General features: G+C 51.2%; 4 protein-coding genes across 6 annotated transcripts; 3 read left to right on the top strand and 1 right to left on the bottom strand.

The window, feature by feature from the left end:
* Positions 1–1,678: 1,678 nt before the first annotated feature.
* TAF6 (TATA-box binding protein associated factor 6) lies at positions 1,679–9,740 on the bottom strand. The gene is made up of 14 exons (XM_070954340.1): positions 9,553–9,740; positions 9,383–9,469; positions 9,129–9,282; positions 8,187–8,243; positions 7,956–8,075; positions 7,251–7,393; positions 6,802–6,879; positions 3,727–3,828; positions 3,445–3,627; positions 3,284–3,358; positions 3,069–3,194; positions 2,718–2,891; positions 2,417–2,623; positions 1,679–2,335 (listed from the first exon to the last, which is right to left on the bottom strand). Exons 1-14 carry the CDS (start codon positions 9,706–9,708, stop codon positions 1,955–1,957), a joined length of 2,043 nt encoding a protein of 680 aa, XP_070810441.1. The 5' UTR covers positions 9,709–9,740; the 3' UTR covers positions 1,679–1,954.
* A 79-nt stretch (positions 9,741–9,819) lies between these two features.
* On the top strand, positions 9,820–10,556 carry MBLAC1 (metallo-beta-lactamase domain containing 1). Its single transcript, XM_070954341.1, has one exon. It carries the CDS (start codon positions 9,880–9,882, stop codon positions 10,525–10,527), a length of 648 nt encoding a protein of 215 aa, XP_070810442.1. The 5' UTR covers positions 9,820–9,879; the 3' UTR covers positions 10,528–10,556.
* A 10,239-nt stretch (positions 10,557–20,795) lies between these two features.
* TMEM272 (transmembrane protein 272) lies at positions 20,796–24,471 on the top strand. Of its 3 annotated transcripts, none has more exons than XM_070954343.1 (5): positions 20,796–20,881; positions 22,665–22,751; positions 22,835–22,885; positions 23,668–23,859; positions 24,214–24,471. In XM_070954343.1, the coding sequence occupies exons 2-5, from the start codon at positions 22,670–22,672 to the stop codon at positions 24,432–24,434; spliced, it is 546 nt and encodes a 181-aa protein (XP_070810444.1). In that variant the 5' UTR covers positions 20,796–20,881; positions 22,665–22,669; the 3' UTR covers positions 24,435–24,471. The 3 variants fall into 3 exon arrangements, with proteins under 3 accessions (XP_070810444.1, XP_070810445.1, XP_070810443.1); XM_070954344.1 differs by having other exon boundaries at positions 22,662–22,751; XM_070954342.1 differs by having other exon boundaries at positions 22,386–22,751.
* A 531-nt stretch (positions 24,472–25,002) lies between these two features.
* LAMTOR4 (late endosomal/lysosomal adaptor, MAPK and MTOR activator 4) lies at positions 25,003–26,319 on the top strand. The gene is made up of 4 exons (XM_070954302.1): positions 25,003–25,101; positions 25,180–25,281; positions 25,371–25,488; positions 25,581–26,319. The coding sequence occupies exons 1-4, from the start codon at positions 25,099–25,101 to the stop codon at positions 25,676–25,678; spliced, it is 321 nt and encodes a 106-aa protein (XP_070810403.1). The 5' UTR covers positions 25,003–25,098; the 3' UTR covers positions 25,679–26,319.
* The last annotated feature ends 52 nt before the right edge of the window (positions 26,320–26,371 follow it).

Here is a 26,371-nt window from a genome sequence, read left to right as displayed (position 1 = left end):
CTCAGTCCGACGTGATGAAGCATGGTGGTGGTGGGGGGCGGCGGCGGCGGCAGCCAGTAGGGTCTTTCCGGAAGGGAGGGGTGCCTCGAAGTCGTCTGGGGTGGTGTTTCAAGAGGCTCCGCCTGCAGGGCCCCAAAACCCGGGAGGAATCGGGCCTTCCTTCTTCCCTGTCTGGGATTTACCGTGGGACTCTTCCAGGGGTCCCACTCCAGCGGCCCTAGTCCGGCGGGTGGGCCGGCTTCCTCGCCTCCCCCTCGCCCTGTGAGTTGATGCGGCCTCACAATGCCTCCCCCCCCCCCCCGTCGCGCTCCAGCCTCACTAGATAGCGGGCATCGGCAATCATGTCCTGGCAGCCGAGCCTGTGCCAGGAGGTGGGCGACGTGGTGGCTCGGCTCTTGGGCGGCGCGGTGCTGCTCTGCGTGGTCAGCAACGCCATCTTTCTGGTGAGGAAGGGGCACGGCCGGCCGGGTAGCGAGGGGCCCCTCCCGCTCGCCTTACTGCCTTCGCCCGCAAGAGAGAGGGGCCCAAGGAGCCTCCTTCCAACGGGGAAGGCCGCTCCCGTCTCAGCGCGCGTGCGGACAGACCCCGACTCGCCGCTCGCTCTCTTTCCAGTTCTACCTGCCCTCCAGGCGCGGTCGGGGTTCGGACGGCCGGTGCCAGGCGCAAAGGAGCGAGAGTCGCCAGTGCGCCGATAGCCGAGGTTTGGGAGCCGGGCCTTTGTAAAGGGTAACCATGCGGCTCGGGGGACGGCGGGGAGAAAAGCGGGAGGCGGGAGCTGCAGCCTTGCCGGTGGAGAGAAAGCCGCCGACAGACAGAGCCGGCAGGAGGGGCGCACTGAGCCCGCCGGCACCCTGGCCTCTCTCCCTCTCCAGAAAGCGGTCAGGCCGGCCAGCGGGCCTCGCCTGCGGAGCAGCGGAGCGAGGCCCCCTCGACGGACCGCAGGCGATCGACGGCGGGTCAGAGAAGCGGCAGCGGCCCCAACGGCTGGTTAGGCCCCGCAGCCGCCCGGCTGGAGCAGAGAAGGAAGCCGATGGTTCTCTTCGTCCCCGAACAGCAGCTTCCCAGTCGCGCTTCCCAGGCAGGGGGCAGCCTCTGGCCTTCCGCCCCCGATAAGCCGGCCCAAGCGATCGCTCCCGCCCGCCGGTTGCACAAGGCAGGCCTTGGGAAAAGCGGGTCGTTTCCGAGGCAGCGAGAGCTTACCGCTGGGCTCCCCCACGGGCAGTAAAGGCGCTACCAGCAAAGGCCGCAGTGGAACGCGTCCTTCTGTCAGCAGCGCGGGGGGGGGGGGCAGGGACGACGCGACCCCGAGACTTAACTTCCTGTCTCCCCACCAGCGCAATTTCCACCCCCCCCCCCAGAGCCAAGGCTGGGAGATTGGTTAGCGGGGAGCTTGGGTTCCTAGCCCCCAGGCAAAGACTCTGCCCCCCTCCCAACAAGTGAAAAGGTTGGCGCTTGGTCTTTAACAGCAGCAACTTGATCCTGACTAGGAGGGGGGAGACAGCTTGGCCTGGCCCCTCCCTGCAAGCCTGAAGCTAGCCTTGTACTGAAACTTGCCTTGACCTCCTGGATTGTATCTGGGGCAAAGAGCACCTCAGTGCTGGGCGCCTGGAACCCTCTCTCGCCACTCAGGTCATGCAACCTGCTAGTCCCCGAGCAAGCCCCCCCCCCCCCCCAAAGCTGTTGAACAGACATGTTTATTAGGCACTGGAAAGTATTTACAGCAAACGTGTTTTGTCGAAGGCAGCGGAAGGACCACCCTTGCTACTCCTGCAACAAGGAAACCCATCGCCCCCTTTCTCTCCAATTTCACACAGGTGGGCAGGACGAAGGGTCAGTCCTGGGTGCAGGGCAACCTTGGCCCACAGAGGTGTTCTCCTACAGGATTGAGAGGCTGGGTCGCAGGAATAGAGCCCTGGACTATTCCCTGCCACCCATAGATGGCAGGTGGTAAATTCTAGAGGGGGGGCTGTGGAGACTCAGGCACCAAGCCTTGGCCCCCATTGGTGGCTTTGGTGAGGAAAGCAGTGGCACTGGTGGTAGTGCTGGCACTACCTGGCAGCTGGGGGCTGTTGCTGCGTTCCTGTTTGAGGGGTCCGCTGGCGAGTCCCAGGCTGGGCGGAGCAGAGGACGAGGGGGAGAGCTGGGAGGCCCCCCCTTTGCCCTCTGTGGTGGGTGGTAGAGAAACCACAATGTACTTCTGGACGCTGCCTGAGATGGGGGGACTGGGGGCTGCCTGCCCACCAGAAACCAACTTCACAAGGGGTTGTGTGCTGGGCACGGTGCTGGTGACGGGCGAAGTGGAGGTGCTGGCTGGGCCACCGCTGAGAGTGAACACCTGTGAGAGCATGAAGGTCATAAAAGAGCATGTCTGTCTGTCTGCCTGCCCCCCCCACTGCCCCCGCCCTCCCCAACATACCTGCTGGGAAGTGGAGGTGCCAGAGGCGGAAGACATGACAATGAACTTGGTGGGAGGAGGCGAGGGCTGTGTTGGGGTGGCCGGCCGGGTTGAGACGAGAGTCTGCACAGGGAGGGTGATGGAGCCGGGCACCTTGATGATGCTGGGTGCCCGGGTGGCACTGCTGCCTCCCTGGGCTGCCTGGGAGAGGGTCAGTGTCGGGCGGGGCTGTGCAGGAGAGAGGAGAGGAGCCGATGATTAGCTCTGCCTCTTGCCAGGCTCACTTAGGAAAACCAGGGCAGAGGAGCAACGGGCAATCTACCTGGGTGATGGTCAGAGTGGTGCGGTTCACCTGCTGAGCCTGCACAGCTGCCTGGGCCCGTGCCTTCACCACATTGGTGCACAGCAGGGGGCCCAAGGCGCCATACTCGGCTCGGTAGGCCTCCTGGTTATCCGGAGGGGGACGCAGCTTGGCTAAGACAGGAGCACAGTGCTTCTGTGGGGTGGGAGCGAGAAAGGAAAAGATATGCAGCAAAACTCCCAAAGAAAGACCACCACCCACCCAGGCGCACATAAGTGCATCCTCTTCTCCAGAGGGCAAGCAGGCCCCCTCCAGATGAGACAACTCGGCCTCTTCCTATGGACTGCTTGTGGGAGGGTCGCCTTCCCTTACCAGAAGGAGACTCTGGACATGGTCAGCCCCAATCTTGTCAATATTGCTGACCACAGGACCTTCCAGGATGCTGCGGACACGCTCCCCCTCCACCTGCAGCCGCGGCAGGATGAGTGTCTTGATCACCTGGAGAGAAGATCAGAAGCAGAGTCTGGGCCTCTGGACAAGCTGGCCCAAGGGGACCCGCTCCTGGCTCCACCCAGGCGTCCACTCACATCAGGTCCCAGCTCCGCCAGGCCAGCGATAGATCCATACCGCGTGGTCCAGGGCGTCTTCTCGTCCACCCAGCTCTGGTGAGCAAAGGAAGGGGAAGAGGCGTGAGGAGCAGAAGGAAAGCCAGGGCTGCCAAGTGCCCTGAACCTCCCCATGCCCTCACCTTGGTGAAGGTTTTGGTGATGCGTGACTGGATGTTGTTAGTGGTGGTGCTGAAATTCTTGCAGATTTGGGCGATGAGCCGAGCGGCAAAGTCTCGCAAGGCCCAGTGGTTGTCAACATCTGGCCTGAGGCAGAGCTGGCGGCTGACGATGCAGGTCATGACTGCTGGGATGATCTCATGCAGCTGCAGCAACAAATAGGAATGCAGAGGCCCATCAATGCCAGTTTCCCTCTCCCCCCCCCCCCCCCCCCGCCCAGTGCTAGGGAAGTCTCTGCTGCTCACATATTTCTCCAAATATAGGGTTGGGTTGTCCATCAGTGCCTTGACCATTCGCATGAGGTAGATCAGAAGAGCCAGATTGTTCTGCACCACATTGACCCGCACCTGGAGGGGCAGGAAGGTGGTCACAAGGTCAGTTTCCTGGCAGATACTGCTCCATGTCCACTTTCCCCAAGCAAAGGTCTTTCATCTGGTGAAAGCCTGGCCGAGGAGCTGGCCAGGCTCAGTCTAGGGCAGTTCCAAGGTGCCATCCGGCACTGGTGGATAATCCTCCTTATGTGGTCTAAGCTGTCTGGATGCTCGATGCTGGATCGGACAGGAGATTGTGATGAATTCTGAATATGAACAGGCCTACATGTGGAAAACTCTTAAAAATATCACCAGTTACAGCAAACCACCTTCCCAGGCTGAAGAAAATCAACAACTGCCAGATGACCTGAACGTGTTTTACTGCAGGTTTGAAAGGAAACTACAGCCACCTATCTCCACAATCCCCATCCCAAACAGACCAACAACAGCCAAGCCTCCTGCAACTGATCCCATCCCATTGGGTTCACAACCCCTGGTGATCACAGAAAAAGAAGCGCAAGATCTATTTCACAGACAAAAGCCAGGAAAAGAACCAGGCCCAGACAAGATAACTCCTTCTTGCTTAAAAGTCTGTGCTGACCAATTGGCCCCCATTTTCACCCATATCTTCAATAAATCACTAGAGATGTGCCATGTTCCTTCTTGCTTCAAACGCTCCACTATCATTCCAGTGCCGAAGAAGCCCACCATCAAGGAACTGAATGACTACAGACCAGTTGCTCTAACATCTGTAGTTATGAAAACCTTTGAAAGGTTAGTCATGTCCCATCTGAAAACCATCACAGATTCGCTGTTAGACCCCCTGCAATTTGCATACCGAGCAAATAGATCGATAGATGATGCTCTTAATATGGCTCTGCACTACATCCTACAACATCTTGAACCTCCAAAGACTTATGCAAGGGTTTAATTTATTTATTTATTTATTGGTTTGATTTATATGCCGCCCTTCTCTGGAGACTCAGGGCGGCTTACAATGCATTAAGCAATAGCCTTCATACTTTTGTATATACCTGCTTAATAGGGCTTTCGCGCCCCCCCCCCCAGTGGTGTCCTTTTTTATACAAAGTCAGCTTATTGCACACGCAATCCAGGTCCTCATTTTACCTACCTCGAAAGGATGGAAGGCTGAGTCAACCTTGAGCCTGGTGAGATTTGAACTTGCAGTAATTGCAGGCAGCTGGTGCTACTTAACAGCACTTTAGTCTGCTGCACCACCAAGGCTCTTTGTAGACTTTAATTCAGCATTCAATACCATCATACCGGACATTCTTCTAATTAAATTAAATCAGCTAGCCCCCCCCCCCCCCAAGGATGTGTGCTTTCTCCACTTTTCTCTCTCTATACCAATGACTGCATCTCAAATGATCCATCTGTTAAACTACTGAAGTTTGCAGATGATACATTGATTGGTCTCATTTGAGACAACGATGAATCCGCATACAGACGGGAGATTGAACAACTAACCTTGTGGTGCAACCGGAACAATCTGGAACTGAACACACTCAAAACCATAGAAATGGTGGTAGACTTTAGGAGAAACCCTCCCATACTACCACCTCTTACAATACTAGACAACAGAGTATCAACAGTAGAGACCTTCAAATTTCTAGGTTCTATTATATCTCAAGACCTAAAATGGACACCTAACATCAAAAACGTCATCAAAAAAGCACAACAAAGAATGTTCTTTCTGTGCCAACCCGGGAAGCTCAAACTGCCCAAGGAGCTGCTGATACAGTCCCACAGAGGAATTATTGAGTCTGTCATCTGCACCTCTATAACTCTCTGGTTTGGTTCTGCAACCCAACAAGACCGACAGAGACTTCAGAGGATAATTAGAACTGCAGAAAAAATAAATTACTATCAACCTGCCTTCCGTTGAGGACCTGTATACTGCACGAGTCAAAAGGAGGGCTGTGAAAATATTTACAGACCTCTCTCATCCTGAACATAAAGTGTTTCAACTCCTACCCTCAAAACAACTCTATAGAGCACTGTGCACCAAGACAAATAGATACAAGAACAGTTTTTCCCCAAACGCCATCACTCTGCTAAACAAATTCCCTCAACACTGTCAAACTATTCACATTAGGCTGCATTACTACTGGTCTTCTCATAGTTCCTGTCGCCCATCTCCTCCCACTTGTGACTGTATGGCTGTAACTTTGTTGCTTGTATCCTTGCAATTTATATTGATATTGTTTCCTAGTATGATTTGCTTATTGTATGACTGTCACTGGGTGTGACCGTATGACTGTCACTGGGTGATGTGCCTTGTGATTCTTGATGAGTGTATCTTGTCTTTTTATGTACACTGAGAGCATATGCACCAAAGACAAAATCTTGTGTGTCCAATCACAGAATTCCCTTCCCTTCAAATATAAATTGACCCATCTTTGCTACGGTGGCTTCCCAACTAGGAGGCTCTCCACATCTGAGCCAAGGAATGTATAACCAAGCTACATCTCAGAGCCAGAATGCTGGCCCAGAGGGTGCACAGAGGGTGCCAGGCAGCACTCTTCCCAATTGCAGAGACCTCCTCGCTCTCCAACGCTTGGGGCAACGCTGTGAAGAAGAAAAACAGCTTTTTCTGCCTTGGCCAAGAATCAGCTCAGATCAGGGATTCTGCTCCAGGGTTGCTGGCTTCCGAGCATCTTCAAGCAGCCAGTTGGCAACCTTGGAATCCCCAGGTATTCAGGATCCTCCAAGAATCCACAGGAGGAAGGGGTGGTTTATTACTAAGAGCTTTACATCAGACAGAACTGTTTCCTCCTCCCGAAGTCACTCATAAGTAAGCTGGCTCTGTGCAACTCTTCTTGCCTCCAAGAAATTGGGACAGCCGCCACCCCTTAAAGCAGCTGAAGGCACAGAAGACCACAGGCAGCAAGGACACAGGACTGCCTCATCCCTCAACCACCACCTGTGGCTTGGCGCCACAGCAAAGATCTGGCAAAGGGAGCAGGAGCCCCCACCCTTTCTGCTTACCCCTTCAGAAATGAATGTGCTGAATCGGGGTAACATCTGGTACAGGCCGGGGTCTGTGGCAATGCTTTGAAGGGCTTCCTAGAGAGAGAAAAGGGGGGAGGAGGGAAGGGAGATAAGAGCCGAAGGAGGGTATTGTGGAAAAGGACATATGTGGACACCCCCCCCGCCCCAAGAGACCATTGGCAAGAAGCCTGGCCAGTTCCAGGGGAGATGATCAAATGCCACTTTTCGGGCAGACGAGGGAGATTCCACCCATGCCTATTAAAGGCCAAGGGATAGGAAGCTGGACTTGGCAGAGGGTGGTATCTGGAACCTGGCCTGGAGATGCTCTGCAGGCTGCCTCGCCTTGCAGAGGTAAACAAACAGCTGTTTTCTCCAGCATGTGAGCTACCCGAGGGTGAGGGGAGGGAGCAGCATTGCCTGCAGATGGAGTGGTCCTGGCTGCTCACCGCTCGCTTTGCTTCACAAGATCCCACACAGGCTTCGGTGATCTCCTTGTAGTACAGCTGTTGTTCCACAGAGAGCTCGTGGATGCTGCGTGGCTTCAACTTCAGGGGGGCTCCTTCCAGAAGGGGCCCCTTCTTCTCTTTGCCTGTGCAGATGGAGAGAAGGCAAAGATGGGCCCTAAATGTGCATTATTCTCGTCTCCCCTTCCTATTAGGAGGGACCGGCCAGGGGCCACTGAGAAGACGCACAGCCTTAGCCCATGAAGCATAGCCACAGGAAGCCAATGGTGCATGGCACATTATCAAGCAAAAAGCACAGTGCCTAATTGCCACCATGATAGACAAAGGTTCCTCCAGGGAGGGGAGGGGAGTGGAGGTGGAAGAAGGCTGCTGCTGACCTGTGGGAGATGCCCGCATAGAGATGCCCATCTCTATGAAAGGCTTCCTGATCAGCACTTGCCTGCCACTCCTCCACGAAGCCCCCCACCTGACACAGAAGTTTGGATGCCTGGCAAAGCCAGATTCTTTGTCAATAGTTTGCAGGCCCTGGCTGGAATGGTCAAAGGTGACCACTGGTATTTTCCTGAAGATCCAGGGAGGAAAAAAAGTACCTCACTCTGGGATGGCCAGTTCTCTGTGGGTGCCAAGCAAGGGGGCTTAATCTTTGCCCCTTACTCCCCATCCTGCCTCAGCCATGCTCAGACTGACCTTTACTATCGGCTGGGGTGGCGCTCTGTCCTTTGCCCTTGAGAGCACCCTCCTCCTCCTGGCCCGGCTTGGCTGCCTTCAAAGGCTCAGTGGCCTCAGCTTTCTGCTGCTCCTTGGGTGCTGTAAAGAGAAGAGATGGACTGGGTGTCAAGGTCAAGCAGCAATGGTTGCCAAGCCAGTTCTTTTGCTTGAGGCAGGAAGGTGCCTGCCCTGCTTTGGTTTGTCACTCACCCGGGGGTGGATTTTCTGGGATCGCCGGTTGAACTCCCTCAATGCTCAGCCAGTGTGCTATTAGAAAAAAGGGAGAAGCTTCAAAGAGAGGGAGATCTCTGCAACGCTGCCAAGAAGAGACCAAGCCAGGATTTTGCAAGCCCCTATCCTGGCTTGGTCTCTTCTTGGCAGCGTTACAGATTCAAATTGGAAGACAGGTCAGGGAAGACAAAAGTTAACAGCTTATAAACAAACGTAAAGCAGCACAAACTCCAGGATGCTTCAGTGCCTTCCGGTTTGGATGCTTCTGCATTGGCAGCTGCTCTGCTCAACAGCGTAATACAGCTGGATGCTGCATGTGCAACAGGTCCTCTGGCTGTCACCTGCCCTCTTGCTGTGGCCAAAAGAAAGGTGGGGAGGAGGAACCTCCAAGAGAGCAGAGGAGCCTGCTGCACGCCATGCTCTGACTACAGTACACCCATTGGGGCACCCTCCCCAAACGCATCCATACAGGTTGCAAGAGTGGGTGTCTGCCAGCCCATTTCCTCAAACAGGGACTTTCCCAAGAAGGCAAACAGACTGTGGCCTGTTTCCAGCTGGTTCCCTACAGGGCCGCTATGGACTCCCCCTGGGGAAAGAGAATACACAGCATACAAGTAGGCTGGCTCCCGAGGAGGGACGCTGCGCCCCATCCCCTGGCATGGGGCACCCCTCCCAAGAGACAGGCATCTCTATGCCCCCATTTGAGCTTCACGTGGCTGTTAGAAGCAAAGCAAAGCCCCTAATCAAGACTGGAAATCGGGAGACTTTCAGATCTGGGGGAGCAGGGCTGGGGGGAAACGTCTGCAGCAACCAAACCCTTGTGGCATCATGCGATGCATCAATTTGCACATGCCCCAAAGGCACTTGGTGGCTGGAGTGGGTGTTGGGGTGGTGCCGTGGGAGCCCCGAGCGCCCCCTCACCCTTGAGGCAAACGTCGAGGGGGACGCGGGGGAGGGGCGTGTTGATGATGTCGCTCAGGTCCATCTCCTTCTCTTCGTAGAAGTAGAGCTCGCGGCCTCCCCCGCTGGCGTAGCGGAACGGGATGAACTCCTGCGTGTGGAACCCGTAGAGCGGCTGGAGGAGGAGGAGGAGGAGGAAGAGCAGAGCCGGGTGAGCGAGGCGGCCCCGCGGTCGCCCTCCCCCCGCCCGACCCGCTCCCCCCCTCCCAGGGCACCTCCACGTTCTTCAGCTTCAGGGCCAGGTCGACGTCGCCCATGGTCAGCAGCTGCCGCTTGCCCATCCGCATGAACTTCAGCGCGTCCTGCGGAGAAGGAGCCGGTGGGCGCCGCACGGCGGGGGGTGGGAGCCCCGCGGAGGTGGACCCCCCGCCCCCCCTCTGCCTACCTGCGCGATCTCCTTGATGCGGTAGCTGACCTCGTCCGCCAGCAGCTGGCAGGTCTCCTCGGGCACCTGCCCGATGCCCACCGACTCGGCCACCACCTTCATCGACTCGGTGGGCAGCTGAGCGCTGCCCACCTTCGGCTTCTTCTCCTCCGCCATGGCCCGCGCCGCCACCCGCGAGCGAGGCCGGGCATTGGTCAGCCGAACGCGGCGCCCGGGTGACGTCATTAGGCGCCGCCGCCGGGCTCGGGCGGGGCATGCGCGGTGGGTCTCGGGCGGTCCGGCCTCCCCTGCGGGTCCCCCGCGAAGTCCGGCGGCGGCGGCGGCTCCATGGCGAGGCGGCGGCCGGCCCCGCTGGCCCTGCCCGGCTGCCCGTACTCGGTGTCGGTGGTGCAGGAAGGCTACTGCCGGGCGCAGGCGGACGGCTCCACCCTGGCGGACGGGACGGTGACGCTGGTGCTGGGCCCCCGCCTGACCCTGGTGGACACGGGCGGGCCGTGGGCCCGTGAGCGGCTGCTGGCCGGCCTGGCGGAGCGGGGCGTGTCCCCGGGCGACGTGGCCCACGTGGTGTGCACCCACGGCCACTCGGACCACGCTGGCAACCTCAACCTCTTCCCGCGGGCCGAGCTGATCGTGGGCACGGACGTCTGCCAGCCGGGGGGCCGCTACCTGCCGACAGGGCTACGCCAGGGCGCCCGCTACCCGATCCATGCGGGGCACCTGGAGGTGCTGCCCACTCCCGGCCACACGGGCAGCGACGTCAGCCTCTTGGTGCTGGGCACTTCCCTGGGCAGCGTGGTGGTGGCCGGAGACCTTTTCGAGCACCAGGACGACGACGGGGAGTGGGCGGCCCTGAGCGAAGACCCCGCCCGACAGGCCGAGAGTAGGGCCCGCGTCCTGGGCATCGCTGACGTCATTGTGCCCGGCCACGGGCCCCCGTTCCAGGTGTTGAGGGAGGGAGCCGGTGGCGCGAGCTGACGGCGGCGCTCAATAAAGGGTTGAATCGAGGCGAGTGGTGGATCTTTCCTGGCTAAGTGGCTGGTCCCCTGGTGGAGCCCTCCCGCCTGGCGCATTCATTGACCCCAAAAGCAGCTGGGTTTGGAGACTTCCATCAGGACAGTCACTGACGGGCACTGTACCTTTTCTGGGGCTTTTTCAGGCAGGTTCCATAGCAGGAACCAGCAACCAATAAAGCTTGGCTTGGGGCCCAGTTGAGGGGAATGAAGTTGTCTGCTGGCTCCTTGAAATGATGGTCGGGTCCAAAATGACAAGGTATGACCAGCTAAATAAAGAGTTGCAGCTTTTGGCCAGACTCGGGTTTGGATGGATAGATAGATAGATAGATAGATAGATAGATAGATAGATAGATGATAGATAGATAGATAGATAGATAGATAGATGATAGATAGATGATAGATAGATAGATAGATAGATAGATAGATGATAGATAGATAGATGATAGATAGATATTAATTAATTAATTAATTAATTAATTAATTAATTAATTAATTATATTTCTATACCGCCTTTCTCCCGTAGGACTCAAGGTGGTGTACAGTCAAGAAAAAATATAGACACACAAACATCATAAAATTGCTAATTAAAATTATTATTTAGTTTGGTCAATTAAATAAAACCCAGAATTAGATAACATTTAAAAAATCATTCACATGTTCGTACGTTTAGCCCCGCCTGTTGGAACATCAGGGTCTTGGCACGGCGGAAAGCACGGAGATCAGGGATATTCCGTATCTCCGGGGGCAGTTCATTCCAAAGGGCTGGAGCCCCCACAGAGAAGGCCCTCCCCCTGGGAGTCGCCAGTCAACATAATTTGACTGACGGTACCCTGAGTAGTCCCTCCCTGTGAGAACGAACTGGTCACATCTTCTGTTGGGGGATTGCTTCCAGGCAAATCTGGGATCCCTTTGGATAAGGTTGCATGCAGCTTGGCCAAGCGCAAAAGGATTTAAGGATAGAAGTGGCATGCAGGGAACGATCGGGAGAATAAGTTTAGCCTTAGCTCATCCATGGAGACCCTCTAGACGTGCTCTTGGAGGACAATGTCCTATTTGGTGATCTGGATGGGGCAGAGAATGCTGCCGCCGCCTCCTCCCACTAGTATATAAAATGGGAGCAAACCCCACTCCCTACTGGCAATGGTAATGAAACAACTGCAAGAAAACAGCCAAGTTCAAAGAACCCTAAGGAGCCTGCAGTGACAGTCTCTGCTGTGCCTCCAAGCTCACTGGACTCCTACTGTGGCAGAGACAGTAAGAAGAGAGCAGCGTCTCCATTGAGAACCCCCCTCCCCCAACTGATCTTCCCAGGGCAGCTGTGTTTCTCAGGGAGGTGTGCCTGGAAGTGGAGGAAGAATAGAGCTGGAAGGGACCTTGGCAGTCTTATACTCCTGCTCTTGCTCAAGCAGGAGATCTTGTACCATTTCAGACAAGTGACTGTCCAGTCTCTTCTGAAAAACCTCCAGTGATGAAGCACCCACAACTTCTGAAGGCGAGCTGTTCCTATGATTAATTGTCCTGTTGGAAATTTCTCCTTAATTCTGAGTTGCTTTTTTCCATGAGTAGTTTCCATCCATTGTTTCTTGTCCTGCTCTCTGGTACTTTGGAAAATAAATTGACCTCTTCTTTATAGCAGCTTCTCGAATACTGCTATCATGTCCCCCCTAGGCCTCCTTTTCTCTAGACTGGCCATTATCCAATTCCTGAAACCATTCTTCATATGTTTTAATCTCCAGGCCTTTAATCATCTTGGTTGCTCTTCTTTCCACTTTTCTTAAAGTCTCAACATCTTTTCTGTAATGTGACCAAAACTGGATGCAGTATTCTAGGTGCGGCCTTGCTAAGGCTTTATAAAGCGGTACTATAATACTTGATGTGATTTTGATTATATGCCTGTTCATACAACCAAGGATTGTATTAGCTTTTTTGGCTGCTGCCACACATGGCTGGCTCATGTTTAAGTGATTGTTCACTAGGACACCAAGGTCCCTCTCACAGTTACTGTTTTGAGCCAGGTTTCACTTAATCTGTACTTGCACCTTTGGTTTTTCCTGCCCAGGTGTAAAACCTTGCTTTTCTCCACATTAAATTTCATTTTGTTGGATAGGGCCCATTGTTCAAATTTGTCAAGATCTTTCTGGATCCTGAGCTTGTCTTCTGGGGTGTTGGCTATTCCTGCCAGCTTAGTGTCATCTGCAAATTTGATGAGTTCCTCTTATAGTCCCACATCTAAGTCAGATATTGAAGAATACTGGGGCTACGATGGAACCTTGTGGTACCATACTGCTTCCCTTCATGTAGATGTAGTACCATTAAGGACTATTCGTTGGGACTGGTGGATGGGCCACTGAATTCCATCCGAACCCCTCTGCAATGGAAAGTGTCTGTGGGCAACAGAACAGATATCAGACCTGCCTCAAGTTGGGCTTCTAAGTAAAAACCTTAAATCCATTTGTTGAGAAAAGTAGTTTACCCGAAGAGAAGTGAATTGCAGTAGTGTAAAGCCAGAACTGAGAGTTTGCACCAGATTTCTGCCAGTTAACTTCCCTCCCTTGGTCAGTTCCCATTGTTTATCTCTTATTGTCCAATCACATTTAAACCAGTGGTGAAATCCACTTACCTTCGCTACTGGTTTGGGAATGGGAGCACGCACACCTCTTCTGTGCATGCACAGAGGGTCAAAAACAGGATGTAATGATGTCCCGGCAGGTGGGCGGAGCCTCCCACTGCCGGTGCTACTGGTTCACGCGAACCGGATAGATCCAGCTGGATTTCACCACTGATTTAAACAAAATGTTTTGGAAACAGTCACTTTTTTTTTAATAAAAAGTTTTTATTTTTGTTTTTCATAAACATTTACATGTACAGTCATTTCCATCATTTTTCTTTTTTTATTTTATTTTATTTATTTATTATAACACAGTAAAACAATACAAGACATACAACACTTATATAAAAGACTCTTTTTACAGCTTTTTCATAGTGGTCCGTCCTTCTTTACTATTTCCACGAATTTTACTTCATCTTATTTCAAATTACTATCTGTCCCCATCATTTCATTTACAATATTTCAATCACTAAATTATATTTTACCAATTTTTCCCATTGTTTTTGACATTTCTTTAACTTCCCCTTATTTTTCTTCATTTTTCCTTTCCTCCACCCACTTATGCCATCTATACCAAATTTTATAGTATTCTGTATCTTCTTTTTCTTTGAGTTCTTTTGTCAATTTATCCATTCTGTGCATTCCAAATTTTTTTTTATCAACTCCTCCTCTGTTGACGTATTTTCTTTTTTCCAATTTTGGGCATAAACTATGCGGGCAGTTGTTAATATATATATTATTAAATATTTTATTTCCTTTGTATAATTTTCTGTAAAGATCCCTAGTAAAAAATGTCTCTGGTTCTCCTTTTATTGATTGCTGTGTTATTTTCTCTAGCCATTTTTTGACTTTGGGCCAAAATTTCTTTGCTGCTGGACAAGTCCACCAGAGATGGTAATATGTTCCATAATTATTTTTGCATTTCCAGCATACAGGGGATTTGCTCGGAATCATCTTGGCTATTCTGGCCAGTGGTAAATGCCATCTATGGAACATCTTCAACTGGTTTTCCTTGTATGCCATAGATAATGTTAGTTTCATATTCATTTGCCACATCTTTTCCCACTTCCCTAATTCTACTGTGTGATTGAAGTTCCTTGCCCACTTGATCATGGTTTCTTTAATTATTTTCTCTTCCATTTTATACCATAATAAGAATTTGTATATTTTGCTAATTAATTTCTGGTCCATCCCATGTATAATTTTATCCAATTTGTTTTGCTCCAATTGTACCTCATTCGTCTTTGTATTTTCTTTATATTTTGACCAAATTTGAATGTCCACCATTCAATATCCTTGTTCAAATCCTGTTCCAATTCTTGCTTTGCTTTTAGTTTTCCCAAATCATTTAAAATATCCCTATATCTAATTATCTTAGTCAAATCTATTATATTTGGATGTGTTAGTGTTTCAGTAGGAGAGATCCAGGTCAGTATCTTCGTATAATGTTTTTTTATTTTAATCCAAATTGATAGCAGTGCATTCCTGAGAATGTACCTTCTGAAGTATCCATGTATTTTATATTTCTCATCCCACAGGAATGCATGCCACCCTACCTGTAGATCATGACCTTCAATTTTTAATATTCTTTTACTTCTCGGCTCCATCCATTCTTTCAACCACATTAGGCATGCTGCTTGATAGTATATCTCCCATTCCGGGAGCGGTACTCCTTCTCTTTCTCTGGTATCTTGCAGAACTTTTAATCTAATTCTGGGTTTTTTCCCTTGCCATATAAATTTTGAGATCAATTTATGTAATGAATTGAAAAATATTTTGTCTAATTTTATTGGTATAAACTGGAAGAGGAATAAAATTATGGGCAAGGTATTCATTTTAATTGCTGCGACTCTTCCCATTAATGAAATTTGTAAGTTCTTCCAATTATCCAAATCTTTATTAATTTGCTGTATTAATTTATCGTAATTATCTTGTTTAATTGAAGAACCTCTGCAGTGAGCCAGATCCGTAGATATTTTATTCTTTTAGTTGTTTGAATCTTCGAATTACCTTCTAATTCTTCCTCTTGTTATTTTGTGAAGTTTTTAGTTAATAATTTGGATTTACTTTTATTTATTTTTAGTCCAGCCACTGTGCCAAATTCCTCTATTTTTTCAATTAATTTTGGGCCTGATTTTAGGGGTTCCTCCACAATGAAGACCAAGTCATCAGCAAAGGCTTGCAATTTATACTCTTCATTTTTTATCTTCAATCCTTTTATCTTTCGGTCTTCTCTAATTTTGTTTAAAAGCGGTTCCAATGATAATATGAAGAGAAGTGGGAAAGTGGGCATCCTTGTCTCACACCTTTTGTTATCTCAAATTTGTCGGTCATATCTTGTGTTTTGTATATATTTTCTCGATCATTTTTTCAAATTTAGTGCCGAATTCCATACTTTTCAATTCTTGTACCATAAATTTATTTATTTATTTATTGGTTTGATTTATATGCCGCCCTTTTCCGGAGACTCAGGGCGGCTTACAATGCGTTAAGCAATAGCCTTCATACTTTTTTATATACCTGCTTAGTAGGGTTTTCGGGGCCCCCTAAGCGGTGTTCTTTTTTATACAAAGTCAGCTTATTGCCCCCATAAACCGGGTCCTCATTTTACCTATCTCGAAAGGATGGAAGGCTGAGTCAACCTTGAGCCTGGTGAGATTTGAACTTGCAGTAATTGCAGGCAGCTGGTGTTACTTAATAGTACTTAACTTTGCTTCCAATCCAAATTATCAAAAGCTTTTTGGGCGTCAAGGAAAACCAGTGAGACTGCTCTTTTACCCTTTACCTTTACTCCAACCTTTCTTCTTCTTCTCCCCTTCTCTTCCTTCCTGTTTCTCCTCTTATTTCCTTTGTTCTTCCTCTCCTCTTTCCTACTTTCCCTTCTCTTCCCCCACTCCTCTCTTCTTCCCCTCTTCTAGCCTTCTCCTCTACTCCTCTTTCCCCTCCCTTTTCTTCCTCTCTTTTTCCTTTTCTTCTTTCTCTTCTCTCTTCTCCCTTCTCTCTCTACTCCTTCCCCTCTCTCCTTTTGTTTCCCTTTTCAGTTCAATCTAAAATGGTATTCGAGCAGCCCCAATTTCCTAATTATCTTTATTCTCATTTTAATTTTTTATTCAATTATTATTTTTATTTCATCATTTGCGTACATTTTTATATCTCACTTTTTTCCCTTTTACACCCCCCCCTTTTCTCCTTTTACTTGACATCATCTGGGTATCTATTTTTCTAATTCTTTTCTCCCATCTATTCTCTATCTATTTTATCTCTATGTTCTTATTCATTTTTCTTTTCTAACCAGTCATAAAATTTATCCCATCTCTTGAAATACATCAACTCCTCTTTATCTTTTATTCTCAATGTTAATCTATTCATTTTTGCACATTCTAAAATTTTCTTTATAATTTCTCCTTCCAACAGGATTTTATCTGCTTTCCAATTTTGTGCAAATACAATTCTAGCCACTGTTTTTATATGAATAATCAAATATGTATCTTCTTTACTATAATTCTCTGGTAAAATTCCCAATAAGAATATCTCTGGTTTTAACTCTATATGTTGCTGCAACATTCCCTCTAACCATATTTGTATTTTCACCCAATATTGTTTTGCTTCTTTACACAACCACCACATGTGATAGTATGATCCCGGCAACTGGTGACATTTCCAACAGTTAGCTGATTTATCTTTAAACATCTTAGCTAATCTTTCTGGTGGCATATGACATCTATAAAACATCTTATACAGGTTTTCTTTATAGGCTGTTTCCATTGTTAATTTATAATTTCTTTCCCAAAGTTGTCTTATCCAATTCTATGGTGTATCTAAAATTCTTTGCCCATGCTATCATTGTTTCTTTTACTTCTTCATTTTCTAGTCTAATATACAATAAATAATTATATAATTTCTTAATAATTTTCTCATCTGTTCCTGTCAATATTTCATCCAGTTCTGATTTCTCCAAGTTAAAGCCATATTGTCTACAATCTGCTTCATATCTTGATTGTATTGGCAGTCTTATGTACCAATCTATCTCAATCCTTTGACTCTCTAGTTTTTGTTTCAGCTCTCCCCGATCTGTCAAAATTTCTTTATATCTAACAATATTCCCCGTGTTCACAATATTTGGGTATGTCACCGCTTCTATTGTAGAAGGCCACATTGGAATATTCAAATAATGTTTTTCTTTCACTCTCTCCCCCACTGATAACAAACCATTTCTTATATATATAAGCTGCCCATCGCCCGGTACATTCTCCCAGGGAGGGCCTGCTCCGGGCGCCGTCAGCTAGACAATGTCGGCTGGTGACCCCCAGGGGTAGAGCTTTCTCTGTGGGCGCGCCCACCCTTTGGAATCAACCTCTCCTGGGGCTCCGGTTAGCTCCTGACCTTCGCACCTTCCGCCGCGAATTAAAAACATGGTTGTTTACATCGCCCAGCCTGGACTGAGAGGGCTTTTAGATTTGGGGTTTTTAATATAAATTATATATTATGTATTTTATATTTTTAACTGGTTGTTTTATTGTGAGCCGCCCTGAGTCCTCGGAGATAGGGCATATAAATTTTATTAAATAAAATAAATAAATAAAATAAATAATGTCTTTGGAAATATCCATGTATCCTTTTATTATTATTATTTTTTATTTATTAGATTTTTATACCGCCCCCTCTCCCGAAGGACTCGGGGCGGTGCACAGCCAAAATTAAAAAACATACAATATAAACATTAAAATACGTTTAAAACAGAATTAAATCCAAAATGGCTCCCCAATTTAAAACGCCTTACCCATGATCCTATAAATAAGATGAATTTAAAATTTAAAATTTCCACATTTAAAAAGGGGGAAGATTTAGGCCAGGCCAGCTTGATAAAATAGATAAGTCTTAAGCGCGCGGCGGAAGGTGCGCAGATCCGGGATCCTACGTATCTCCGGGCGGAGCTCGTTCCAAATCGTAGGTGCCCCCACAGAGAAGGCTCTCCCCCTAGGGGCCGACAGCTGACATTGTTTGGCCGACGGCACCTGGAGGAGCCCCTCTCTATGGGAGCGTACTGGCCGGTGGGAGGCTATTGGTGGTAGCAGACGGTCCCGTAAATAACCAGGTCCTAAGCCATGGAGCGCTTTAAAGGTGATAACCAAAACCTTGAAGCGCACTCGGAAGACCACCGGGAGCCAGTGCAGCTCGCGCAGGAGAGGTGTTACATGGGAACTCCATGTCGCTCCCATCACCACCCACGCGGCCGCACTCTGCGCCAGTTGGAGCCTCCGAGTGCACCTCAAGGGGAGCCCCATGTAGAGAGCGTTGCAGTAGTCCAGACGAGAGGTGATGAGGGCATGAGTGACTGTGCGTAACGAGTCCCGATCTAGAAAGGGACGCAACTGGCGGATCAGGCGAACCTGATGAAAAATCCTCCCGGTCACGGCCGTCACATGCTCTTCTAAAGACAGCCGTGAATCCAGGAGGACACCCAAGTTGCGAGCCCTATCCGTGGGGGCCAATGATTCGCCCCCAATAGTCAGCGATGGCACTAGCTGACTATATCGGGACGTCGGAAACCACAGCCACTCGGTCTTGGATGGGTTGAGCCTGAGCCTGTTCCTCCCCATCCAGATCCGTACGGCCTCCAGGCACTGGGACATCACTTCAAGGGCATCGTTGGGGTGGTCCGGGGTGGAGATGTACAGCTGGGTGTCATCCGCGTACTGATGGTACTTCACCCCAAAACCATGGATGATCTCGCCCAGCGGCTTTACATAAATGTTGAACAAAAGGGGCGAGAGGACCGATCCCTGCGGCACCCCACATATGAGGGGCCTCGGGGTCGACCTCTGCCCCCCTGTCAACACAGACTGCGACCGGTCAGAGAAAAAGGAGGAGAACCACCTTAGTACGGTGCCTCCCACCATACTAAGGTTTCTCGTACCATCAAAAGGCATGCCAACTCAGTTGTAAATCATGACTCTCCAATGTCAATAGTCTTGTATTCCTTAATAAAATCCATTCTTTAATCCGTGTTAAAGCTGCCGCTTGATAATACAGTTCCCAATTCGAAAGGCCAAACCCACCTCTAATTCTTGTATCTTGTAGCATTTTTATGTAAATCCTTGCTCTCTTTCCTTGCCACACACATTTCCACATTATTTTCTTCAACTCTTCAAAATATTTTTTCTCCAGTTTTATTAGTATAGTTTGAAATAAAAATATTTTTGATAATACATTCATTTTTATTAATGCTATTCTTCCCATTAGTGATAATTGCAAGTTTCTCCATTTCCCCAGGTCTATTTCAATTTGTTTTTTCAGTTTATGATAATTGTCTTCTTTGAGTGTTGCACATCTTGATGTCAGTTAGATGCTCAAATATTTCACTTTCTTCACAATTTGAATGTCCAGTTTCTCCAGCATCTTCTTTTGCTTTTCTCTCATATTTTTGACTAATATTTTTGTCTTATCTTTATTTATTTTCAGACTTGCTACTTTCCCATATTCTTCTATTTGTACTAATAGTTTTGGCGCTGTCTCTATTGGGTCTTCCATAATAAACACCAAATCATCCGCAAAGGCTTGTAGTTTGTATTCTTCTTCTTTAATTCTCATTCCTTTTATTTCCTTTTCCTGCCTCACTTTTCTATTTAAAATCTTTAATGTCAATATAAATAATAATGGAGATAAAGGGCATCTTGTCTTGTTCCTTTTCTAATATGTATTTTCTCTGTCATATCACCATTTACCATCACCTTTGCCACTTGGTCTCTACGTGTTGGCATTCTTCTCCTTGGGAGACGACCGTGAAGACTTGGCCAGAAAAATCTTCTCACAGTTCAGTTTCACTTTCCCCTGGGCCCTCTCCCTCCCATCCAGTTTCTCCCCATGGTTCACAGCAAGCTGGCAGCTGACAACAGAGCTTAAAGCTCCCCTTGGTTTCATGGAAGCTGAACCCTATGACAGTACTTTTGAGCATGTCCAGAAGGCTGTTGTAGGAAGGATAGACACAGAACCAAGATGAAACATCAAGTGCCAGAGGGAAGAGGCAAGTGCTGCCAATGGAGCCCTGGTGTTACAGCCCATTTCACAAAAAGCGAAGTCATTCTGCAGCTGCATGAGTCGCTGGTCCACTGTGCTGTGTAACCCAGCAGAAAACAGGTTATGTTTTCAGGTGGACCTTAAACCCAAGCGCCCATTAAATCTCTTTGGACTGCATGCACCTGGGAAGGCAAGGCTGTCTGGTGGGGGAGGGGTGGCTAATCTTTCCTGCTGTTCCAGTATTCTGCCCATCTGATCTTCCGGGCACCCTCTTCCTCCCCTCCCAGGCACGGGAAGCATGCAGAAGTGCTGCCTTCCACTCAACTTCCAAATGTTTGGTCTATTGTAAACTCAGCTTGAGGTTTGGCAGTAATTCACTAGCCTGGTGACTTGTGCAGTGTGCCTCACATAACCTCAGCTTGGCTTATGTGCCACAAAGCCATCCCTTTCCATTAAAGGGACTTTGTGAAGGGTCCTGGGTGGGGAAAGAGCCAGTAAGGGAGGGTGGGGGCCGTCTTCTCAGCAACTCTGCCCTTGCCAGTCAGGAAGGGTGGGGTTGGAGGGGCAGCAGTAGCAGGAAGTGAGGAGTCAGCTGCTCCTTGCGGGCTGGAAAGGAAGAGTGAGGTGGCGTCAGAACAGCTGCTTGTCCATTTTTGTCCTCTCGCTGCTGGGTGAAGTCCCTCTGCTTCAGGTAAAGTCAGGACACCAGGCTCTCAGGGTCCTCCTTCCCCCCAGCGAGGGCTTGGCTCCCATTTGGGCTGCGCTCTGCTGCCTGGATTGAGGTCTGAATTGGCTTGGGGAACAGTGGGGCAGGGGGAGCCTCAGTCCGGCACACCCACCCCCTAATCTACCCTACCCCTTTTCCTCTTTTACCCATCTTTTGGCATGGCTGAGCAAGAGAGGGGCATCTGTGCCTTGAGCAGATAGGCACATGGCCTGGCCTCTGCTGCCTCTGGGATTGGCCATCCTGGGGTGGCCAAAGCCACGTCAAATGCACCCACCTGGGCTGCCCGAGAGCTTGCAAGATGGAGTTGGGGAGGGGAGGAAGAATGCCTCTGGGGTGGGAATGGCTGAAGGCATCCCTGTGCAGAGGACTCTCTTGGCCCCACTGGCTCCCCCATCAGCTTTGCTCAGGGGTGGCAGCTTTGGGTCAGGTCCACTTGGGCAAATTGCGGTGAGAGACCTGGCTGTAGTGACAAAAGAACCCAAACAGTGGGAAAACTTAAATGTAAAATTTATGAGAAAAACTACCAACATAACTAAATGCCTTGGAAAGGAAGGACATCTATAATTCCTGATAGCAGGGGGTGGGGGAGGTCACACTTTATGGCTGGGCTGGGTTGGGTGCTGCAAAAAGGCCCCACCTTCTGGGCCTCCAGGAACTTCTGAGGCCAGTAAGTAACTGAATAGTTGCACAGGGTGGGCCCAGTGGGACACTTACTCCAACTAGTAGCTGGCTTCGACGCCCTTTTCATTAAAGAAAGTGCCTCATAAACTTTATGAGGGCGAAGGACAATCTGATTAATTACCTGGGGGTCCAGTCAGGGGTGAAATCTAAAATTTGTTACTACTGGTTCTGTGGGTGTGGCTTGGGGGGTAATGTGACTGAGTGGGTGTGGCCAACTTTTTTTTTTTTTAAACTTTTACTTTTAAAAGCATTTTTTCTACAACCTTAAGAGGTTGCAGAAAAAAATGCTTTTAGAAGCTTCTGACTATCAGGCAAGTCAGCTGGGATCGCCAGAGGCTTTTAAAGGCATATTTTTTCCTACAACCTCTTCGGCCGAAGGGGTTGCAGAAAAAAATGCAAAATGACGATCCCAGCTGAACCGTGCGATCAGAGGCTTTTTTTTTTTAACTTTTAAAAGCATTTTTTTTGGCCGAAGAGATTGTAGAAAAAATGCTTTTAAAAGTAAAACTACCAGCCTCTTGATGATCGCGTGGCTCACCTGGGCATGGGGGGGGGCAGGGATTTTTGCTACTGGTTCTCTGAACCACCCGCCGCCATTGCTACCGGATCGTGCGGTCTGGCCCAAACCGGGAGCATTTCACCCCTGGGTCCAGTGGGAGCTTTAGATCAGGCAACTCTCCTGCCCCCTCCCCCCCCATGACAGTGCAGAACCATCCAAAGCCAGTCCCTGAGCTCAGCTTCCTACTTTCCAAGCACTACTCCATTTTGCCTTGGTTGTCTCATCCAGGTTGGTAGTTTGGGAGCCTAGCCTGCAGCCCACCCATCAGCTGAGAGGCAAGTGAGGGAAGAGAGGGCCGGGCCTTTCCACCCAGCAATTCATTGCTTCACACACACACACAGCCTTACAAGAGGGAGGAGCCCAACTTTACCCCCCTTGAAGGTTCTGGGCCCTCCCCCGTCAATTGTAATTGCTGAGGGTAGGCCACACCTGGGTCAGCTGGTACTTAAGATGATGTGGGGTGGGCGTGGAAGGCGCCTTCAGTTCTCCCCTCGGCTTCACCAGCAGCTGCCATGGCTGAAGAGTCCCAGCCTGAGAGGCCTCTCCTAAGAGCCACCGAAGAGCCTTCCTCCTCCGTGCACTCCCTCCTGATGGGTAGGCTGCTCTTTCTCTCCATGCCTTGATTTTGCTGGTACTCCCCCATCTCTAGAGTGCCTAATCTCTTCCTCCTCCTCCAGTTCTAGGAAAAGTTCTCTTTGCTGCGTTGCCTGTGGCAGGAATCACCATTGGTGAGTGAAACCCTCACCCTGTCCCTGCCTTCCCACAGCCCCTTTGGCTGGCCTGTTGCCCTGTTCCAGTGGTGCCGAGTCCTTTGCTGGGCCCACTCTGAACTGGTCAGCTCCTGCAGGGGCTGGATAACCTGCTGCCTACAATTTGTGAAGCTATCAGTCCTAGTTTGCTGAGAAAACTGGCTGGTGCAACCCAAACTCTGGCTTACAAAGCACCACTGGTTTGTGCCTGGATGTGCTCCGTGAACCAGGCCCACAAGTTGTGGTGCTCAGAAGGGTCGGCTGGGCTGTCCTTCCCAAGGTGCCAGGCATGGCCCTCAGGCATTTGCCTTGGCTGGGAGTCCCTTCATCCCCTCCCTCTTAGGCCTGGAGCTCCTGGCCAGGCATAGAAGCAGCTTTGCAGGCCGTCCTTTTGCTGTTGGGCTGTGGAAATGGGTTAACTGTGAATTGGCCAATGGGGACTGTGCTGGGCTGGGCTGCTTTTTCTCCTCCTTCCACCTATACCTGCACATTGCATGTCTTCCTGGGTTGGGGTAGAGATACCTGTTGGAGCCAGGCCAGCTTGGAGTCTATATCTGGGAGGTGACTAAGGCTCCCAAGCTCTCTCTCAAATTTCAGGAAAGGGTCTTTTTTCTTCTTCTGCTTAACCCACCTGGGCTCCTCTTGACATAAGGAAGTACTGATGGCCGAGGCCAGTAGGAGGGATCTGCATTCTGGGGTATGTCATATTGAAGGAAGGTCTGAGAATCTAAGATGCTAATCTGTTGCTCCTCCATCCCCAGGAGCAGTCTATCTTGGTCAGTGTCCCCGGCAGCCTCTCCTTCCCATTTACTTGCTCATCCTGAGTGCTGTTACACTCCTGCTCCTGTTCCTTAGCTGTGTTCCCTGCGGGGATGGCACCAACCGACCAAGCACACTACTCAACTGCTTGCGGGGAGCGGGGTTCCTCTTCCTCTGCGCCTGGTTCATTGCAGGTAGGGGGAGAGGCTCCTGGAGGTGCTAGCTGGAGGTCCTAGCCCTTCCATGGTGGGGCACAGAATTGGCAGAGCTGCCTGGCTGGAGAGCTTTTTCTAGAGGTCTTGGCAGTATGTTGCACTGAAGGCTGCTCACTGGGTTCGGGCCACCTTTGATGCCACTTCTGGGGCTGACCGGAGGCAGCCTCCCCTGCCCACAGCAATAGCACCCTAGGAACAGCCGTTTGCCTCCCTCCCAGCCGTTTCTGAGCCCCAGACTAAGCAGTGGCCGGACTTTAGAGGCAGTGGACATGGGGCATCAGGGCAGGAGCCGGTAGCCCTTCCTGACCGTGTTTCTCGCTTTCCCCCCAACAGGTAATGTGTGGGTCTATTCTATCTACCCCCCAGACTACGAGGACTTTGGCCAGCCTGACTTTTGCCACCGGACTCTCTTCCTCTTTGCCTTTGGGGTCACCACCGCCATCCACGCGGCCTTGGCCGTGGCCCTGCTGCTGGCTCTCAGCATCCTCGTCGGCATCCTCATCTTGAACGCCGTGGTGTCCGGCCGCAGGCGGGGCTGCAGTGGGGGTCTGTAGCAGCCGAGGGCGGCCTTTGTTCTTAGCAGAGCTTTTTGTTAATAAACCTCGATGTTGCTAAACTGCCGCCTCCTCTATCCGCACCTGGGCCGGAGGGGTCTCGGGGGTGGGGGTGGGGGTGGGGTGTCTCGGGACAAGGCTGAACTCCACCGGCTTGCCTGGCTCGGCAGGACCGATCCTCCCTCTGGCCGACGGAGCTCTTCGCTGAGCCGGGGTGTGTGGGTGGGTGTGCGGGGGGGGGGGGGAGCGCCCCAGGGATTCGCAGCTCCCCTGCACCGCGCTTCCCCAACGGAGAAGGCTCCATCGAGCCGCCGCTCAAGCTCCCTCGGACATTAACAGCCTCCGCAATCCGAACGACCAGGCCGAGGCACGAGCAGCGCCCCCGTCAGGCGTTGGCCGGCAGGGCGCGGAAGCCGAAGGGGACCGGAAGGAGGATAAGGTGGGGCCGCCCCGCCCGCTCCCGTCGGCGTCGCGGGAATAGGCGGAGTTATCAGTGGAAAGCACCGCCCGCCCGATCTCGCGCGAATCCCGAGCTGAAGCCTCTTCGGCCAGACCTCTTTCACCGGAAGCGGGCGCCCGTGTGGCCCCTTCCGTTTCCGCAGGGGTCAGTGGGCGGCGTCGCGGCTCCGTTTCCGCCTGCGTCTGTTGTCGGCTCCGGCCGGGCATGGTGAGCTTCGGAGGGGGAGAGGGGGAGGGGAGGGGGAGGGGCGGCGGCCAGGCTGACCGAACGCTGCTTTCCCGGCAGGCGGCGGCGGCGGCGGCTGCAGCGGCGGCCCTCACACAGGGCCTGGAGCGCATCCCGGACCAGACCGGCTACCTGGTCATCTGCGACGGCGCCGTCCTGGCGGTGAGGAGCCGCGGGGGCCGGGGTGGGGCCGGGGCCGGGGCCGGGGCCGGGGCCGGGGCCGGCGGGCGCTGACCTCCCTCTCCCCGCAGTCGGCCGGCGACCTGGAGAATGACGAGCGCACGGCGGGCGCGATGGCGGAGCTGGTGAGCACGGCCTGCGCCTTCCGGCTGCCGCGCGGCCCGGAGCTGCCCTTCCGCCGCGTCTCGGGTGAGCGTCCCGGAGGGGAGGCGGGGGGGACGGGCGGGGGCGCCGTGGCTTCCACTGACCGGCGCCGTTCTCCCTCTTCCTCCCCCCCGCAGTGGTCTTTGGGGAACACTCCCTGCTGGCGACCGTCTCCGGCCAGAAGCTCTTCGTGGTGAAGCGGCTCAACAGCGTCCCGGAGCCCGTGGTCGTCTGAGCGGCGGGGAGGAGGGCGCCGTCTGCTGCTTCGCCCCCTCCCTCCCTCCCACCCACCCGTGAAGCCTGAGGCGGAGCGGGACCCCCCTCTTCCCCCCAACAAAAGCCGGAAGGAGACCTTCCCCTCACCTGCCGCCTTTCCTTCGGGCGGTTCCCTCCTGGGCCACCTCTGCCGTTTCTGTCCCTGCTTGGGGTGTGGTTCCCATCCTCCACAAATGCCTGGCATTTGGTCGAAAGATGCCAAAGCATTTCCCTGCCTGATCATCCCGGGGAGATGCTGCTTTGGTGGGGGTTGGCCTGTGGAGAAGCATCCACCGAGCTTTTTATATGCCGTTCGCTGTTCCGAGGGGGAGCAAAGCAAACTAGTTTCCACATTGTATGCTTGCTAGCTGCTTTCAGCTGCCTGAAACCAGCGAAAGATCTAGGCGACCGGTGGAGATCCAGCAGTGATTGTTAAATCCGACCACGCCTTGAGATCAGGTGAATTCATTGGAAGTAGAGGAAGAAAGAGGGATGGTGCCAGAGGACAAACCATTAAGCGTATTATTTGCCGGCCAGCCAGTGCAGTTTATTTGTAAGCACATACAGAGTTGGAGTTGCTTCTGAATGAATAAAAAATATAAATAACAAAAATTAAATAAAGTGCAACAGAAAGTGATCTTGGCCTGGGAGGATGAGGTAGGGAGAGGGCTAG

Source organism: Pituophis catenifer, unplaced genomic scaffold, assembly GCF_029215685.1.
Source record: "Pituophis catenifer annectens isolate HBS135680 unplaced genomic scaffold, rPitCat1.0.hap2 SCAF_15, whole genome shotgun sequence".
Lineage (NCBI taxonomy): Eukaryota > Metazoa > Chordata > Lepidosauria > Squamata > Colubridae > Pituophis > Pituophis catenifer.
This window is presented reverse-complemented; position numbering and strand designations above follow the sequence as displayed.

Coding starts and splice junctions, on each gene's coding strand:
- TAF6 (XM_070954340.1), bottom strand. CDS start 9,708: ATGGCGGAGGAGAAGAAGCCGAAGGTGGGCAGCGCTCAGCTGCCCACC. Junction 8,076..8,186: donor CCCAGAAAATCCACCCCCGG/GTGAGTGACAAA, acceptor TTCTCTTTACAG/CACCCAAGGAGCAGCAGAAA. Junction 3,359..3,444: donor TCACCAAAACCTTCACCAAG/GTGAGGGCATGG, acceptor TTTGCTCACCAG/AGCTGGGTGGACGAGAAGAC.
- MBLAC1 (XM_070954341.1), top strand. CDS start 9,880: ATGGCGAGGCGGCGGCCGGCCCCGCTGGCCCTGCCCGGCTGCCCGTAC.
- TMEM272 (XM_070954343.1), top strand. CDS start 22,670: ATGGCTGAAGAGTCCCAGCCTGAGAGGCCTCTCCTAAGAGCCACCGAA. Junction 22,886..23,667: donor TGTGGCAGGAATCACCATTG/GTGAGTGAAACC, acceptor CTCCATCCCCAG/GAGCAGTCTATCTTGGTCAG. Junction 23,860..24,213: donor CTGCGCCTGGTTCATTGCAG/GTAGGGGGAGAG, acceptor TCCCCCCAACAG/GTAATGTGTGGGTCTATTCT.
- LAMTOR4 (XM_070954302.1), top strand. Junction 25,282..25,370: donor GCGACGGCGCCGTCCTGGCG/GTGAGGAGCCGC, acceptor CTCTCCCCGCAG/TCGGCCGGCGACCTGGAGAA. Junction 25,489..25,580: donor GCCCTTCCGCCGCGTCTCGG/GTGAGCGTCCCG, acceptor TCCCCCCCGCAG/TGGTCTTTGGGGAACACTCC.